General features: G+C 38.5%; 1 protein-coding gene across 1 annotated transcript; it reads left to right on the top strand.

The window, feature by feature from the left end:
• The first annotated feature begins 202 nt into the window (after positions 1 to 202).
• LOC122754787 (bax inhibitor 1-like) lies at positions 203 to 9,003 on the top strand. The gene is given in 4 exon segments (XM_044003241.1): positions 203 to 1,050; positions 1,804 to 2,027; positions 8,648 to 8,706; positions 8,941 to 9,003. Coding segments are annotated over 4 exon segments (1,194 nt in total).
• Positions 9,004 to 17,468: the final 8,465 nt, after the last annotated feature.

Raw genomic sequence — 17,468 nt, 5'->3', positions numbered from 1 at the left:
CAGTAGGTGGGACAGTGATGACACACTCATGAATGTGACATATGGTCCTTGGCAACTTTAAATCAACAGCAGAGTCTAGAGGGAGGCAAAAGAAGATCAGGGTCTTTCCCAGCTTCCCTGGGCCAAAAGAACACCCCTAACCTGGCTGAGTTTGTCACCTTTGGACAAAGTGAAGGCCACATGCATTCTTGATTCTGTCATGATGAACTTGATCAAACAGATATTCAACTGGGATGCACTATTCACGCTTTCCCACATTACACCAAATTCACAGAGGCACCTGAAGAAGGTCTATGCCAGTCTTTCCTTCTGTATGATTATGGCAGCTGCAGGGGCCTACCTCCACATATTTATCCAGTTCATTCAAACTGGCTTGCTCTTAGCCTTGGTTTCCTTAGGACTGATAATATGGCTAGTAAGAACACCCCACCATCATGAAACTGAAAAGAAGAGACTAGTTATTCTGGCTGGATTTGCCTTCCTTGTAGGAAGTGGTCTGGGTCCAGCCCTGGATTTATGTATTATCACCAATCCAAGCATTGTTCCCAGCTCCTTGCTTGGCACTGCAATGATCTTCAGCTGTTTTACCCTGAGTTCAGTCTATGCTCAGCATCACAGCTATCTCTTCCTAGGGGGCATCTTGATTTCTTCCATGAGCTTGATTATTGTCACCTCTTTGGGGAACCTCTTATTTGGATCTCATTTGCTCTTCCAGGTGAACCTGTATGTGGGACTGGCAATTATTTGTGGCTTTATCCTTTTTGATACTCAGCTCATAATAAAAAAATATGAGAATGGAGATAAGGATTATATCTGGCACTGCGTTGACCTCTTCCTGGATTTCGCCACCTTCTTCTGGAGATTTTTGATGATCCTGGCAATGAATGAAAAGAACAAGATGAAATAAAAGGAACAAACCCATCATCCAGCCTTTCTGTCTTTTGGCTCCCATCCCTCAACTCCTCATTTTCTCCGTGTACACATTACAGGGGGCATATTCCATGTTAATGAAAAACATCAGAGAATTTGCACTTTGTATATTTATCTAAGGTGGTTGTTTCAATCAAAAAAAAAAAGTGATTAACACCTTCCACTTTGTAGTTTCCCTCTATGTTCCCTGGGATTCTATATTGGCCCCTGTCCTTCTCCATATATGCCCTTCTCTTTTCCCCTTCTTAGGCCACTAGCCCCTGGTGATGATGAGGAAATTGCAACGAAAAGCAAAAGGAATGGATTCTGGGAATGGAGTCTTCTTGGCTGTGTTTTCCAGGTGGATTTAAAGTTTGCTTAATTTTGTTTTTCTTTCTAAAGCCTTTCTCTTATCCTTTAGCTTTATTTGCATAGGCCTGGTTCCTGTGGGGGTAGATATGGAGCTATATGGAAGTCAGTTGGTCAGAAGCATTATAACGAAGACTACTTATAGTATATATAGTATATATATATAGGCAGTTTGGTGGCAGGGGCAGTGGATGGTATTACATTTAGGATTAGGTAGACCCAAGTTTGAATCCTGTCTCAAACCCTTACTACCAATACAACCTTGAGTAGATCACTTAGCCTCACTCAATGTCAATTTCTTTATCTGGAAAATGAGGATAACAGTAGCATTTAGAGTGTTGCTATGAGGTTCAAATGAGAGAGCATACGGAAAACACTTTATATACCTTAAAGTGCTTTAGAAATACTAGTGATGATTGATGATGATGATGGTGATTCCTGATACCAGTACAAGAGGGGGAAGAATGAATAACCTTAGGACACATAGAAAGTACTTACTAAATCCTTGTTGACTTGCTTATTGAGTGGCAGCAGCAGTATGCATGTACAAGATGTAGTCCTACCACCTGTGGATGCAGTCATATCTGGAGAGGTGGTACCCAGTGTCCTCAGAGAGTATGGTTTGCCTGAACCTCCTCAGGTTAGGGACAGAGAAGTGTGCAACATGGTAATAAGACATTTTGGCAGGCCAGGGGTGGAGCGGTTGGGCAGCTTGGCAATGAAGGGTGGTATGAAACTAAAAGGTGAAGGTATAAAGATGGTGGTTGCTACAGAGAGAAAATGGGTATATTCTCTATACATTCCCCAGAAATGGACAACATTGGCCTAATGCTATTCAGGAATCTCTGGCTAGTTGCCTCGATGATGAGTGAAAAGTGCCAAAAGTTCCATGTATATAGCTCCTGTGTTACCTAGCCCCATCTTACTTTAATCAACTCCCAAAAGTACCTGCCAACAATTCAGAGTCAGAGAACCAGATTTAAATTCCATTTTGGATGCTTTCTAGTCATGAAATCTTGGGTAATCACTTTACCTATTAAGACTCAGTTTCCTCAAGTCTAAAATGGGGGTTTATTACTAAGATGGTCTCTTAAATTCCTTTCAATGTTAAACTTATTATTGTAATCCTTATAAGTTTTTCCTGTAGGTTGATATTATTAGTTTACTGCCAGTCTTGCAGACACACCATCTTATCTCATCCTCAAAAGAGAAACAAAAAACAAAAACAAACAAAAAAATTGTTGGTATGTGCCCCATGTATGCCACAAGAATTCTAACTCTGCTCTTAGACAAATCATTCCCATTACTCCTCATCCAACCATGTGTCAAGGAACTGTCTTGCTTTAGATAGAATAGTAGACGTACAGCTAAATACTCCTCGAGGGTTAGCCCTTTGATTGTGGAGGACTTTCAATATATAGATTCATGGGATAAACCTAATTCTTATAATATGTAGATTAAATAGGATAATGTATACTAAACTTTTCTGCTCTTTTTCTGTTGGGTCTGGTTATTTTGTACTATGACTTAGCTTTCCTTGTTCAATAGGTGATCACTGAGATGTGGGTATTATTGGAGGTATACAAAATATCTTGAAGAAAGAATATGATAATATGGTAATCAGAAATGGTGACCTCTGTAGAGTACTGCTTGTGTTGTTAATATGTCAGGCTAACCTTGGATTATCTCTTTGGGGGTAGAGAGGAGCAAAATTATTTCTGCTTAGGAGAGGGGGACTCGATGGGGATGGGACCCTTGGCATTTGTCAGCCAGGCCTGGGCAAGGAATGTAGGCTATGTCAGGGCAGTCACATGTAGTATCATTATGGGAATCTAGTGGGACCCCAAGAAACTTAAAAATTCTAACCCTCCTGGTTTTTAGCACCAGAAATGTTGGATGGGGTAGTGGTAGAACTTCCAACCTGGTTAAAGGGGCTAGCTCACCCAAAGAATTGGAGGCTTACCATGAATCTTGTACAGTAAAAAGATTTATTAGGAAAGAGGGTTTATGGCTGGGAGAGCATCGCCAGCCTAGCAAACAAAGGTTGGGTGAACTTTGGACCTGGATCTGTGGGATAGCTCATGAAAAGAATTGGAAGGTCATCATGAATCTTGTAAAATAAAAAGAGGTTTAATAGGAGAGAAATATTTGGCCAGGGGACAGACTCACTGTGGAGAGCTGTCCCACAGGAGTAAGAGAAGGCCTGGTCTTTTGTATCTTTACAAAACAAAGAAAGGGGAGGGAATTAAAAGCACTAGGAGGGAAATGCAAACAACAGGGAGGGGATTTTGGAATAATAGGGCAACATTAAGATATGCAGCACCCATCCATATCTTGTATATCATCTTGAAGACCTTGATATTGCTTATCAGCATACCAGAATAATGTTCTCCCACACTTCAAAGTGGGTTGGAATCTTTAGTATAGAAAAGTTGGTCTTTGGACTGTCAGTGTGTTTGTTGAGTCTATTCCTCCTTGTCCGGGAGTCATCTCAAAGATAATTATCCTGGACCAGCTTCTGGTCTTGATTATGTTTTGGGGCTTCTTTTTCTTCTACCTTAAGACTTTCTTTTCCATGACAGCACTGAGAAGCCCCTATATTAGTCAGATTCCAGGTGAAGCCTTAGTTAATGCTACAAGATGTTAATGTTCTCCCCCACCAGCAAAAGTCTTTTAGTATAAAAAATGCTTTAATTTGCTCAAAAAGCCCTTTAATCTTTTTTAAAGGAGCCAAAATACCTAATATGAGCTAAAGCTATAAAGTCACATTTTTTAAATAATTTGCAAAAATGTTGATGCAAAAATGTATAGCAACATGGGGGCTTTTGCATAAACTAGTTATTACAATGAGTCCAATCTGGGCAAAATGAACAGACTCCCCTCTCTGTGGGAAAATTTTGACTCCTCTCAGTTGATTAGAACTGTCTGGGAATACACCTACAGGGGATTTAGTGTCTGGGAAGTAGATTCAGATTCATCTGGGAGAATAGAAGCAGATACTCAAATGTCCACAAATGGGGGTTAATTAAAATAGAGAAGGACTTCTCAGGGAAGTTCCCAGGAGTAAAATCAATGTGGAGGGGGGGGATGTTGCATTTTATTGATTAGCCAGTTCTTGCATGTAGATTGTAACCCTAGAGCTAGGAGAGCCAATGGCTATTAGGGATGGGAAGAGATAACACAAGTCTGCCAGCCTGCATCCTGGTTCACTCCGCTAGGGGGTGGCCCATTCTCAGGGGAATGTCAATAAATGAGCTTTTGACACATCACCAACACTGAGTTCTAGAAGTTATTGGAGTGCTTTCTCTCACACCTCTCATATACATTTTATTTATCTGCTAGAACAAAATTCCAAAGATCAAACACAATTTTCTAATCCCCAAACTTCAACTACTTACCAGTGTTACATAGTAATTCATTTGTTCCTATCACCCCTGAAGTCTTGGTCCTCTTCAAGAAGGAAGGACAAACAAACAATAACAACCTATTGTAATTCACTGCACTCTAAAATACTCCTGATTTCTTGCAGCAATTTGTTCTAAGTGCTCTGTCTGTCCCTCCCCTCTCTTTGTCTTCCCTTCCCTCTACCCTCCCTTCCTTCCTTCTTCTCCCCTCTCCTCCTTCTCCCCTCCCCCTCTTCCAGCTCCTTCACCAGCAAAAGCCAGAGTTTAAATCCTGGTTCTGAAACTTTCTGTGGAAACTGGAAAAAGCTTGGTACACTGAAGGACTGCATTGAGAATCCTAATTCTGCCCCTGGGCAAATAACTTTATTTCTCCTTCTTTTGCAAAAATGTGGGGATTGGACATAATAACTTCCAATCCTTTTACCTCTTAATCTATGGATTTTGTTCTGTGACTCTGCTTAAAATCTCTGAGTCTCAGTTTCCTGATGTGGGAAACAAATTGTGAGAAACCCCATTTAAAAATTTCTGGGACTCAGTGTTGGAGAAGTATCAAAGGCCTTTATTTATACATTCTCGAGTGAATGGGCTTGCTCCCTAATGGAAATGGCAGCAAGCATGGGACTAGAGACTCTTTTATCTCTTAACAGGCTGGCTCCACCCTTCTTCCTCAGTTATAATCTTTTCACCAAGACACTGGTGCCAAATGGTAGTCAATTGGAATGCAGTATAGTCAAAGGGGCAGCCCTCTAAACTCCTCCCCCACGTGACCAGCCCTGGGTTTCTCTCATCATGTGATCCTGATTGCTGGAGAGGGGGAGGAAAGGAGCCATTAGTAAGCACCCTTCTCCCAGTTGAAATTCACCTCCCAGACATTCCCCAGGCAACTTCAATCAGCTTTTTTTTTTTTTGGGGGGGGGGGGGAACAGGGGGCATATTTTCCCACACCTGATATGTAAAATGGAGATAATAAATTTTTGCTACCTACCTCTAGCATTCATGTAAGGGAAATGATCTGCCATTTGGAAAACAGAATTGTAAGTTTCTGTCATTGAAGACATAAGAGGACAAATGAGTCATAAATTATTTGGGTGAAGCAAATGAAGCTTTTCAGTTGGCCAAACCTTCCCCATCAACCCCCTCTCACTTAAAAATTTAACTGATGTTGTCCAAGAACCTCTAAATGTAATGTAAAATATACCTTGCCTCTTTATCCTGGGCAGAATTTTGACTTTCTGATTGTTTGAAAGCAAAACCTCAGTGCCTATGTTCATTTTCCTAGATAAATTGTACAGGGATTGAATACCTTATTTGGGTAGCAGAATAAAATAATTAAGGAGAAATTTAAAAAGCAAAGCAAGAAACTAACTAGTATGAACCTTAGTTATGCTTCACAGAACATCTTCATGGTTGAACGAGATCTTTGCAAACCATACATATATCTTTTTATTCCCCCCCCCCCCCCAAGGGTCAGGACCTTACTGGTTCTTTATAGCTTGGTTTGAGCCCAGGTTCTGAGTCCTTTCTGACTCCCTCTTATTGAAACTACATTAAAGTTTCTCAGTGTTTTAGATTCATTTTACTGGGAAAACCTTGCATCCAAAAAATATTTCTATAGTTTGTTGGAGCCCAAAGCCTTTTGATGCCATGAAGATATTCTGACATCTATCCATTTTACAATGGAGAACTTGATTTCAAATCCTCCTCCCAATATCTGTGTGGCACTGGGCAATCACATCATGTCTCTGCGCCTCAGTTTCCTCAACTATAATGTCAACGGGGGAAATTGGTGGTTGTGGGGGTCCTTAGCTATGTCTCCTTAAAGAATTATGCCCACTTGCACACATAGCTAATTAGAATAAAATATTTTATTAAGGTGCTAGAGAAAGTTGACCAAGAGAGAAGTCAAATTTCTCTGGAGGGGAGATAGTTTCAGAGACTTGGTTCTCTGAGATACCTATCTCCTCAAACAGGAGAAAGGCCATAGCTTTTATAGATGGTAGATGCTGTGATCACCTGAGCCCTTATTGGGGGTGGGCTGGGAGAGGTCCGGTGAGGGGTACCTGCTCCAATCTCTGGAGCCATCCCTGTCTCCCTGGCACCACTCAGGCAGCAGCCACACCTAATGGGCTTATCTCACTTGCTTCTCAAGGTGAGTCTGTCCTTGAGTTTAGCTGGGCATTTTAAACTTGAATAGTACCAAATTCCTGACCCCATAATATATAAAATGTAGATGATCTCTCATATATATATATATATACATATATATATGTGTGTGTGTGTGTATGCACACATATACATATATAAAATATATGTGTATATATATACACAAAATATATAAATATCCATATATCCACATATGTATACATATACTATCAACCTAAAAATTATTAAAACAATCAATATAACAAATTTAAAGTCTTTAATCACAGCAGAGGAATTATAACTTGTGATACCACCATAGCAAGCTCTAGGAGTATATAAAGAGTGGGGCTGAAAACAGTTTATATAGGGTACAAACAACAACAATAAAACAGAGCTACCTTTGGGGTTGATTACCTTATGTTTTACTTGTTAAGTTCTTTTACATAAGAAACTGAGAGTAATGAGATTATCTTTGGGAGATGTACAAAGTAATCAGAGGCTTAAATTGGTAAAGTATGGTCAGCTCCAGACATTCATTGGTCTGGGAAAGGAAATTAAAGTGAATCAATTCTCACATAATTATGTTTGTCAGTACACAAATATATACACACATACACATAAACCTGCGCATGGTAAAGGGCTAACTTTGTTTTTACCACCATTCTTTGTAACAATTTGGGACTATGTTAGCCCTCTTAGCCAAGCCTGTGTTGTTCATTTGTATCCCATTCTTTGTGGCCCCATTTGGGGGTTTCTTGGCAAAGATACTAGAGTGGTTTTCCCTTTCCTTCTCCAGATTATTTTACAGATGAGGAAACTGAGGCAAACTGGGTTGCCCAGGGTCACAAAACTAGTAAGTAGCTGAGGTCAGATTTGAACTCAGGAGGATGAGTGTTCCTGACTCCAGGCTCTATCCACTGAGCCACCTAGCTACCTCAAGGCTCTGTATTGGCTATGATACAGAGATCATTATAATGCTATTGCCAGAGGTGAACATTATAAAATTGACATTCGTAATCCATCAGTAAGTCCTTGGAAAGTCCATCAAGGGTAATTATTTTTCCTTACACCTAAGCAATCACTAACTCTCCCATGGAGACCAAATGCTTCTGACCTTCCCTTAGCTTTCCTTCAGACAAAAAAGGAGGTTCTTAACCTTTTGTTTGTTTCGGAGCCCACTTTGCTAGTTTTATGAGGCCTACCTCTAAAAAATAATTTTAAATGCATAAAATAAAATATACATGATTCAAGAAAATTGGCTATGTTGAAAACAATTATCAGGATATTTTTTAAAAACACATACACAAGTTATTAGACCCTAGATTAATACTTCCAGAGGGCCTAAGGGCCCTTCAATCCCTCTCCAGGACACGGTCTAACTTGATTACCTTTTCCAAATGTATTCCTCCCTTCGAACCTTTCTAACCTTCTTCCACATTCCAGTCTAGGAGAGTATTTTTAAAACATTGTTCCTGTTCTTTTTTATTAAGGATATTCATGGTATGGTCACACACACACACACACACACACACACACACACACACACACAGGCTTATACTTTTTACATGATAAGGAAAACTCCACCTTTTTTTGAAAGTAAAGATTATCCCTATGGTTCCCTTTTCTTTTCCAACCTAGTACTTAAAATCTCCCTCTTGAGAGAACTGCTCAAGGGTAGGTGTGTAACATCTGCAAAATGAGTATCATAAGAGCACCTACCTCCAAGTGTTCTTGTGAGGATAAAATGAGATAATATTTGCAAAGTTCTTTGCAAACCTTAAAGCTCAATATAAATGCTAGATATTTTATTATCATTGTTACAGCCTTATACTTGTTACTTCTAGTGGAAGCAACTGTGCAAATTAAAGGAGGTTTCACAGACGTAAAAAGAAGTTTTGCTTCAGCATTCATATGTCCCAGCTCCACATTTGGCCATAGTAATCAAGTTTTCTTTATCCTCTCTACATATGCAATGGATTCCGGCCCCATGTGAAATTACTTTTCAGTAAACTATTTTAGAAGACCATTTTGATAAGCCACTGTTTTCTCTTTGGTACCTTCCAAACAAGGGATAATTTGCTATAAAATAATTTTTTGTTCTTTTTTTGTTTTTCAGTTGTCTGTGCTCTACTCTAAGTTACTGAAAGATACAGTCCTGTCTAGAAAACAACAGTTTTGAAGTTACAGGTATAATGGTAATATGTATATAGGGGCAACTATAGAGGCATATATGTCATATTGGGCAGCTACATAGCACAGTGGGTTGAGTCCTGGGCTTGCAATCAGAGTTCAAATCCAGCCTCAGACACTTATTGGCTGTGTGACTCTGGGCAAGTCACTTAACATGGTTTGCCTCAGTTTCCTCATCTGTAAAATGAGAAGGATAATGGAAAACTATTCTAGTATCTTTGCCAAGAAAACCCCAAATGGGTTCATGAAGAGTCAGGTACAACTGAAAAATGACCCAATAACAAAATTAGAAACAAATTACTTTTGCCTTAGTAATCTTATTTGATCCTCACAATAACGTTGGGCTTATGCATTTTTTTTTTCCATTTTACAGAGGAAGTGATGAAGCTTAGAAATGAGATAATAGATTTAGAGCCAACAGGGAGCTTTAGAAGTCATTTAGTTCAATCTTCTCCCCTTATTGATAAGGAAACTGAAACCCAAGGCTAAATGGTTTGTCCAAAGTCACGTTGTTCAGTAGCTGTTAGAATTCAAACCCAGATCTTCTCAATTCCCATATCATACTAGTAACAGACCATGTGCCAAAAATCTGACATTTTATGAATGCATTGAGATGAATGTTTCTGTAACCAAAACCATCTTTCCACTATGCTGAAATTCCCAATAATGCATTGTTATAGAAAACATCTGACTTCTTACACTCAATTCACTGCCTTCCCCCCCTTTCAGTAATCTGTATGGTCCCCAGATCAGATCTGCATGAATTTCATTTGCAAAACAATTGAAGTAATGGGGGATTTCTTTGCCTTTCTGTGAAGAGTGACTGTCTCTATTCATCCTCTCAGACAGATTTAAAAACAAAACAATGAAAAACCTTGGAAACTTAGAATGTCACTGCATCAATTGCAGAAATTACAATGAAATAAATACTAAACTCAGGATCTGCCTTGCTCCATTTACATTTAGCAGAGATAACATTCAAATCTTAAAAACAAATAATATAAAGAGTAATACAGGTTACGATAGAGATAGTGTGATTTACAATCCTGGCTGCATAAAACTGGAAAGGTCAGCACTGTGGAAGATGGTCTGTTTTCAGAGAATAGGATAGATTCAAGAAAAAAAAGTTCCATTTTAAAAACACTAAACAAAGAGGATAAGAATTCTGAGATTGAAGAAGCAGGAGCTAGCAGGAACAGACCTAGAAACTCATTCCTCTTCAGGTTCTAAACCAGTAGTACCCCTTAGGAAAATTTCATGAACCACTGCCCCCCACGCCCCACCCAAAAAATCAAATCAAAACCAAACCAAACAAACAAACAAAAAAAACCAAATGTAGGTCCTGAAGTTTACTGGTGAAATGGAAGTATCCAGTGTGGGGAGAATGGGGTAGGGGTTAGGGGTAGGGGAAGGGGTTTGGGGTCCTTAGGAATTCCTCTTTAAAGAATTACACCCTCTTGTACACAAAAGCAGTTAGAATAAGATAGTAGTTTATTTCAGGGCTAGGGAAGGGAAGGGAAACCAAGAGAAATCCTTGAACTTCTCCTGGGGAGAGAGGCATGTGGCTCTGAGATACCAATCTCCTCAAGCAGGAGACTGGCAGGTCTCCTTATAGAGTCCTTATAGAGGACTGACGGGTGGGGTGGGGTGACCATCTGACTATGGAAAGTTCCCTTAGTTAGGGAGGACCATGCCCCACTGGTGGTGGCTGGGGGAATTGGGTGAGGGGTGGCTGCAGATCAGTCAAGCCATCTCCTCAGAACACAAAGGAAGCAGCCACACCTACATTTATCTCCCCTGGAGTAAAGAAGACTAGAATAAAGGGTGGGCGTCATGGAGCTAGCTCAGTCTGAACTAGTTCCACTTATCTCTCTAGGACTTTCTGTCCTCTGGTTTAGTTTTTCAAGGAGAAGGTTCTTTGATATGAAAACTCAGAGTGAGTTCTAGGCCCATAACATATACGTTTAACAATGGGCTCACTGAAAAAAAAATTCATTAGACATTTAAATTTAATCTGCATTATTAACATTTTTGCCATCACTGTCTTAAGTCTAGACAATTAATAAAAACTAAATTAAACCCTGATTTATAGCATTTGCTGATTTCTGAGGTGTAAAAGTTCCCACTGAAAACTTAACAATTGTTTCTCGTGAGTTAGTGAGTTCTACTTTGCTCCAGCCAGCAGTATCCCTTACTCCCAGAATCCTCAGACCTGTCCTAATTCTCTTGAGTTCCTTTTATACCCAAAAGAGTTCCATCTGAGCCATGAGACCAAGTGGGTACCTCTTTCATGTAGCCAAGAAGCTTCACTCAACAAGGTAATTTACTGGAATGTACCCATGTCTCTTCTGGTGCAGTGAGCAGTTAGTCTCTTTTAGCATCTTTCCTGACCCCAAACATTTCTCCCATGAATTTACCAGTTTAAAAAAAAAAATCTTTTTTTTTTTTGGTTGTTGTTTGTTATTTTGTAAGGAAATGGGGCTTAAGTAACTTGCCCAGGGTCACATAGCTAGTAAGTGTCAAGTGTCTGAGGCTGGATTTGAACTCAGATCTTCCTTACTCCAGAGCAGATGATCTATCCACTGTGCCACCTAGCTGCCCCACCTGTTTTCATTCTAATTCAGCAAATCCATTACCATGCAGGAAAATTACCTAATTGTTGGCCAATTCTGATGACCTTCCACACCTGACCCTGATGAGTGCCTAACATTATCATGCTGCCTGATCTGTATTGACATGTTTTATTAACCAAAATGACTCTCATCTGACTGATACTAACTGATCCTGCTATCTTTTGGGCCATTTCCATGATGCTTAATAATATATTTGTCCCCTCAACACCAGTCATGTCTCTCCTTCCTTCTCTCAGGACAAAGTGCCTACAAAGGAAAGAGCAATAAGGAAAAGAAAGAGAAATCCAACACTGCTCTCAAATGCCATATCCATTTTTTTTTACCCTTGAATTCAAGCTATCATAAGATTTTTTTCTTAATTCTGGGAATGCATATTGTTTTGGGAAGCTTTCCCATTCTCTGCAAAGTTCATAACCTAGTTCAATTAAATTCAAATCCATAAATATTTATCTGACTGGCTATGTACAACGAACTGGTATGAAAAAAAAAGTATTCCCTCCTTTCAAGAATCTTACAAACTATTTAGGGATATAACATATATCTAGTAGCATATAGGTTCATAAATGTAGAGTTAGAAGAGATTTCAGAGGTCATCTAGACCAGTATCCTCATTTTGTAGTTGAGGAAACCAGGGTCCAGGAATGTCAACAGATGTGCTTAAAGTCTCATGTGTCAGAGGCAGTATTTGAACCCCATTCCTCTTACTCCAGAGGTAGTGTTCTTTCTATATGTAATCAGATCTTTAAACACAACTATAGAAAATAATTGAATGCTGAATCAAATGAGTGGGTTAGGAATGACTCCAAGATCTCTGGAAACTCACTCTGAGTTTCCAAATATAAACACTTAGGAGAAGTGGAATCTGAAACAACCCTGCAATTCAGCACCTGTATGAATCCATTGAGATTGATTTCTTGGTCCTCTATGGTTGGTCAACACTATAGAAGGGACTAATCCATGATTAGGTTGGGCATCCTTTACTGTTCAGTTGGATACAATTCACTAAACACCTATTAAGCACTTTTTATGTTAAGGCACCTGTTCTAAATGCTAAGATTACAAAGGCAAAAAGTTCCTCAGTGGGGCTTATTCTCTTCTGAAGGAAAACAGTAGGTATTAAAGTATGTAAATACAAAGTACAGATGCAGTAATTGAAAGAGATTAAAAGGACAAAACAGATGGATGATGTAAAAAAAGGGAAAAACTTCATGTAGTAGTTAGAGCTAGAACTATGCTTTATTCAGGGACTTGAGGTGGAGGTGAGGGGCAAGTGCATGGGCATCAGCCTATTGAAGTCATAGAGGCTATCTGTGAAATGAAATGTTTCATACATTTATTTTTTTGGGGGGTGGGGCAATGAGGGTTAAGTGACTTGCCCAAGGTCACACAGCTAGTAAGTGCCAAGTATCTGAGGCCAGATTTGAACTCAGGTCCTCCTGAATCCAGGGGTGGTATTTTATAAACTGTGCCACCTAGCTGGCCTGTGATATGTTTCATGTATAGGAAATAGAAACCAGACCTGTTTCACTGCAAGAAAGGGAAAAAAAAAAACCTAATTGGAAGAAAGAGACAATAACTAGGGGGAATGAGGAAGAAAAAACAAAACAAAACAAAACTTTAGCATATAGCACCCTACTAGTTAGACCTGTTGTTAAGTAGTGTCAGACTCTTCATGACTCCATTTTGTGGTTTTCTTGGAAAAGTTATTGGAGCAATTGGTTATTTTCTTTGCCAGCTCTTTTTTACAGATGAGGAACTGAGAGAAATAGGGTAAAGTGACTTGCCCAGGATCACAAAGCTAATAAATGTCTGAGGCCAGATTTGAACTCATGAAGATTAGTCTTCCTGATTCAAAGCTCTATCCCCTAGCTACCCTGGTTAGGTCTAGAAGGGAGCTAAGGATAGTGCAAAGTACAATGGGGAGAAAGAGTTTTCTGTGCATTGGGAAGGACTAAGAAAATCCAATGAAGAAGATAATGAAAGTTCAAGTTTGGGGAACAGGAACAGGAACTTGGCTAATTTGCATGGAATGGTGAATGTATGCAAAATAATATTAAATGAGACAGGAAAGGGAGGTTAGAGCCAGGTATTTAGTATTTAAATGTCAGGCTGAGAAGTTTTCTTTTTATCCTCTCCAGACCCCACCTTCTACCCCTCCCATGGCCAAGCCCATGGAAAGTCCAGAGATCTAATGCACATGCTCAGCTTTCTCTACCTGCATTTGTAGCTTCAGGCTCAGCCCTTCCCTGGCATGGCTGTGCTTCTGACTCAACCTTAAAAAGCCCTTTAAATTCCAGATATGTTCATTTTGTTCATAATTTTGCTAATCTGCTTTTGTCTTTAATTAGTAATCTTATAAAGCATTTGTATGGTGAAAAGACTGATAGACAATATAGAGGGGTTAAAGAAGAAAAAACTTAAGCTGAAAAAGAATGACAATCATCAACATAGTTCAAGACTCTGCTTCTTTTGCCACGGAAGGGTACATATTTTACAGAAATGTAGAAGTAAGCAGCAAGGTATTGATATGAGTATTGGGGATTTTAGATACCGGAATCAAAAGTGTTCTGAATTCACTCAGAGTAATAGTATCAGTTCAGAGGTTACATAGGATTTCTATGCTATTACATCTACATTTTGAAATTAATCGTATGGGTCTATTTTCATAGAGATTTTCATGCTTTTAAGATTGTGTTTTATACTTATTTTTTTTTAAAGAAGTATTTGTAAAAGCTTTTTATAGTCATGATATCAAGTTTATATTTTATACTACTCTTATTAATATTAGGTTCATATTCATTTAGATTTCCTTAGTTTAATTTCATTGTCTTTTATTGTTCCATGTGTATTTTCTTCTATTCATTCATCTATCTAATTTTGAAACATTGCAAGATGGTTTTGATTTCATAATGCAATGTTAATTCTGGGAGTATTGTGCTCCCATATACTGAGTTGTTTTTGTTATTTTTTTCTCTCAACTGATTATTTGATTAAACTCTTTAAAGCATTTCCCTGGCAAATTGGTTGCCATGGCAAGTGTAAATTGATTTTAGAGGTATTATTTTTGATAAGCATATTCCAAAAACAAGAGGGGAACATTTGTAAAAGTTTTCTTTTTTCAAAAAAAAAAAGTTTTCTTTGAGATTGTGTTGTGCTTTAACTTGTATTTAAATATGTCCTGATTTTTCACAAAAGTAATTGTATACTAAGTTAAAAAAAGGTATTATTTTAAATTGTTGCATAATTGCTTATTATATTCTGAGTAAAGATGTATTCACATTTTTTGCGATCATTTATTATCCTCAATTTTTAAATCCATATGAGACTTGGACTATGGGAACTTATCATTTAAGACATTAATTGCCTTTATTCTGAGTTATCAGGTGCCAGTTGGCCAAGATGCCATCCAGTCACAAGAGGAATACATACAAGAGCAGACATTGAACTGTCACATGAGGGGAGACATGAATGAAGTCAAGGTATGGCCGAGGGAATGGCTTTTGACAAATGTTGAGTCAGGATTCTCTTGGTTTAATAATTTATTTTATTTTTCCCCACAATATTGTACAGATGGCTGGAAGTATTCATCCCATCCATCTCATTCTACACCTGGCTTCTATGCCCCCTCCTATATGCCTGATGCCATGGACATCTCAATCCCATGCATATGATTAAGTCTGACTCAGTTTCCTCCAATATGTTCAGTGGCATGGACATATATTCCATCCACCTATTTTAAGCCTGGCATACTGTATGGGCAGTACATATTGCTCAAGTGTGGGAATGCTCATATCCCATCATTTCTCTGTTCTTTTATGGCAACCCCCATAATTATCTCAGTTGTCATGATAAATAACAGTGTTGAATTTGGCCTTGACACCTGTTACTAATTATATTAGATTTTTAAAATTTCTCATAATGGCATGAGGATAATTAGGCAGATGATGCAAAGAGTGATGAAACAAAGATAAAAATTATTTTAAAAAATTAATATCGCAGCAATTGTCTTCTCAATTAACCCTCCACAAAGGGACACTATAGTAGTATTAATTTTAAAGAATGTTTCAATTTTTGTTTTATTATATGTTTCATGTGTAACAACTAAGATTCTGAATTCCCTTAGGCATGTTTTTGAGAACTTTCATTGTTTAATTTGATTATTGACAAAGCTATTTTAAAGTTGTGTTAAGCTCAATTTTGTAGGAAATTTTCCTGGCTGATTACCAGCATCCACATATCAATCCCTGAAAAGACTTCCATTCCACAACTACACCTAGAGGATATCTGAAAAAAGACTTTCAGAGACTTTAAATGAACAGCTTTGTTGTTGTTGTTTTTTTTCTTTTTCTCTTTCTGTTATAATATACACCATCTGTAACATGTACTCTCTACAGAGGCCCTCCCTTTGCAAGACTAATGTCAAAGTGCTGGTTCATGAGGACAAAAAACCGCCCCTCTGGACAAAACTTTCCTCTTTCCTTTTCTATATTGTTATTAACATATTGTTAGTTAGCATAGGTTATTATATTCTGTTATTTTTGACTGTTTCATCAAGGAAATGCCTGTTTCTTGTGGAAAAAGGGGGGACTGTAATGATTGGAATGACGCCACCTACTGGAGACTTACTATGGGAAAGTTCTGCCATGAAGTGAAGGTCTTTGAGGGCAAGACCAGAAGTCTTTTCTTTGGCATCAGGAAGTGACATTTGCTTGTGGGAGGAAGGAGGGGGGGAGCCTGGTGCTCTGACTGGGGCTTTTTCCTGAGGATGCTGGTGGAGAAGGGAGCTAGAAATGTGCTCTCTCTTTAATAGATAGATGAATATAGGCCTTTCTCTCTCTGTTTACCAAATTCTTATTCTCCTTAATAAATGCTTAAAAGTCTAACTCTTGCTAAAGCTTATAATTTATTGGTGACCACTCATTAGATATTTTAGACAGTTTAGCTAGAATTTTAGCCTTATAAACCTTTCTACCTCCATAACATAATTTACATATGATTTCTTTTCTCTACTCACACAACTACCACATTAGCTCAACTTCTTATTACTTCTTACCTAGATTATTGTGACAATCCTCTAATTAGTCCACTACCTCATGTCTCTCTGAAAACCTCTTCTATCCTCCAAGCAACAGTCAAAGTGTTTTCCCTTAAGGGTGCAGTTAACCTTTTCACTCCCTACTCAATTAATATCAGAGGCTCCCTATTTTCTCTGGGATAAAAAAAAAAAGAAATTTCTTTGTTTAGCATTTAATGCCTTTAAAACTTGGATTCAATTTATCTTTTTAAAACAATGCATTCAGGGGAAGCTAGGTGGTACAGTGGGTAAAGCACTGGCCCTGGATTCAGGAGGATCTGAGTTCAAATCCAACCATAGATACTTAATACTTAATAGCTGTGTGACCCTGGGCAAGTCACTTGACCCTAATTGCCTTTCAAAAAAAATTTAAAAAGGGGCAGCTAGGTGGCACAGTGGATAGAGCACCGACCCTGGAGTCAGGAGTACCTGAGTTCAAATCCGGCCTCAGACACTAAACACTTATTAGCTGTGTGACCCTGAGAAAGTCATTTAACCCCAATTGCCTCACTAAAAAAAATTTAAAAATAAATTAAAAAATAAAAACCAGATAACAAAAGAATACTTTCCCTCTTTTTTTCTGAGACCTACTCAAACTCTGTGTAACAAGGAGCACTTTATCTCCTATCTCTGTGCATTTACATTAGCCAACCTCCAGGGGGTGCCTACAATGCACTCGCTCCTTCTTTTACTATATAGAATCCCTGAAGGTTAAACTCAAACACCATCTTTTAAAAGAAGCATTTT

Source organism: Dromiciops gliroides, chromosome 4 (genome assembly GCF_019393635.1).
Source record: "Dromiciops gliroides isolate mDroGli1 chromosome 4, mDroGli1.pri, whole genome shotgun sequence".
In the NCBI taxonomy this organism is placed as follows: Eukaryota; Metazoa; Chordata; class Mammalia; order Microbiotheria; family Microbiotheriidae; genus Dromiciops; species Dromiciops gliroides.
Note: the sequence above shows the minus strand (reverse complement) of the source record. Positions and strands in the feature narration are given on the sequence as shown.